Source organism: Diachasma alloeum, unplaced genomic scaffold (genome assembly GCF_001412515.2).
Source record: "Diachasma alloeum isolate Michigan unplaced genomic scaffold, Dall2.0 Dall_scaffold_00871, whole genome shotgun sequence".
Lineage (NCBI taxonomy): Eukaryota > Metazoa > Arthropoda > Insecta > Hymenoptera > Braconidae > Diachasma > Diachasma alloeum.
The window spans coordinates 131,025-133,064 of record NW_021680992.1 but is presented as its reverse complement, the minus strand read 5'-3'; the positions used below and the strand labels follow the sequence as shown (position 1 = coordinate 133,064).

The 2,040-nt window shown below is 37.5% G+C and overlaps 1 protein-coding gene across 1 annotated transcript; it reads left to right on the top strand.

Moving 5' to 3' along the window:
• The first annotated feature begins 1,126 nt into the window (after positions 1 to 1,126).
• LOC107045076 (cuticle protein 38) lies at positions 1,127 to 1,572 on the top strand. The gene is made up of 2 exons (XM_029126586.1): positions 1,127 to 1,170; positions 1,255 to 1,572. The coding sequence occupies exons 1-2, from the start codon at positions 1,156 to 1,158 to the stop codon at positions 1,570 to 1,572; spliced, it is 333 nt and encodes a 110-aa protein (XP_028982419.1). The 5' UTR covers positions 1,127 to 1,155.
• The last annotated feature ends 468 nt before the right edge of the window (positions 1,573 to 2,040 follow it).

Sequence of the window (2,040 nt, the reverse complement as noted above, 5' to 3'; positions counted from 1 at the left end):
AAATAAAATTCGTCGAATGAAAATTATATTTAGAATATTTCACATTGAAAAAGAATGTGATATAAATCACTATTTTTTGTAAATAAATACAAAAAAAGCAAATTTAGCCATGTAAGAGAGGAATTTAAAAAAAATAGCTCGTAGTTGTTATTCCACATAATTTTCCGAAAAATTTGGAAAAAAAATCCTTCGTAGCTCAAAAATTGGAGAGCCTGGACTGTTTTTGGCATTTTAAGCGTTTTTGGGCAAACAAACAATAAAAAAAAAAATTTTTACACTAATTATTCGTTTTCAGATCTATATAATCGATCTTCAACGTATGAAAAGTCTCACTCCAATAACCCACGACTTTTAACACTCATAGTAGTCTCCCCTTAAAGTAAGTTTAACGTGATAACTGGAGAACCCATATAGGCGTATGCTCGTTTCGTATTTCAGATTGATCTGTTTAATGTATAGAATATAAATCTTGTCTTTTGAAGTAGATTGTGTTTGTGACATTTCTTTTTGTTACACTCTAACCACACAGCCACGGCCGTCGGTCCAAAGTTTAATTAATAAAATCCTTACAAAATGAATCGGAAACCATTCAATCTCAACAATAATTCGTACGCAGTTGACCTCAACTTGATCCGAAATTATAGAGGATTCTAATCCCTCGCATGGTAATTCAATTCTACGGAGAATCATGATATTCTCAGCCACCAAGTTGTGCAAATTTAGTTCAAATAAATAAATTAATAAGACTTCTCTATGAGAGCAACAGCTGTCTCCGAAGGAAGGGGGTAAATGCAATAAAACATTCAATCGAAATCAAAAGCAAATAAAATTCGTCGAATATAGTTTATATTCAGAATACAGCATATTGAAAAAGAATTTGAAGTAAACCCCGACGGGACAAATAGTTCGATGAATTGGAATTCATTTGAATGCAATTTTAGGAGGACGAATTGTGACACTTTCACGTTGTCACACTGGACAAGAATACGTACACAGGGTTTTGTAATTTCACGAGGTATGATTGCGCGTGAGGACACCTTGAAGCCATTTTCGAGTGGCGGGGCGGATTCAGCTCGGTATAAAATAGTTGAGCCAGACTGGTGTTCTTTACTCGTTCTTCACTCCCCGAAGAAAGACATTCACCGATAAATAAAAATGTTCAAACTCGCTGTAAGTACAGTCTCCCAATACATCAGCGTCATCATTATTTGGAGAATACTGAGTTGATAATTTATTGTTCGTTTATTTTTCCAGTGCATCTGCGCTATTCTGGCTGTGGCCTCAGCTGGAATTGTTCCTGCTGCGCCCATCGTAGCTGCAGCGCCAGTCGCAGTGGCTCCAGCTCCATTCGTCACCTCCAGGAGCAGTCAAGTTGTTGCGAGAAATTACAACACTTTTGCTGCAGCCCCACTGGCTTACTCTGCTCCGGTTGCTGTACCTAGTGCTGTCGCCGCACCACTCGCTTACTCAGCACCAGCAATTGCGAGTCCCTACGCGTACAGCCCGTACGCTGCATACAGTGCCCCATTGACTTATCCCGCTGCTGCGGCTGCTCCATTTCTCTTCAAGTGAACATGACGTTGAAATTTTATGAATAATTGTTGTTCTGAGCCGTTGTAATAAATACAATTGATCGACTTTATATGAGATCTTTTTAATTATTTTATTTTTGCTCATTTGGGTGAATGGGTTTTATTCAATGCAGTGACGAACAGAAGGGGAGGAAGAAGAGAAAACAATCGTCGGGAATCATTCGTCGAGGAACATTGCTTACAGGCATTTTTTATTTAATCTCTGATATATGCACATAAATCGTGACAGAGGTGAGCCTCAACGGGAGTTTAAATAATTATACAATAAATGGTCGTTTTAAAAAATAAAAAGGAAATATAAGACGGAATTCTTTGGGTTCGTCAAACAAAATTCGTTAATTTGCTTTCAACTTCATCACCTCCACATCCGCTAGGCAATTGTATTGGGTTTCTCTCGAACTTTCTGTTCGTTTTTGGTCGATTCTATTGAAATGTTGAATAAAAAATA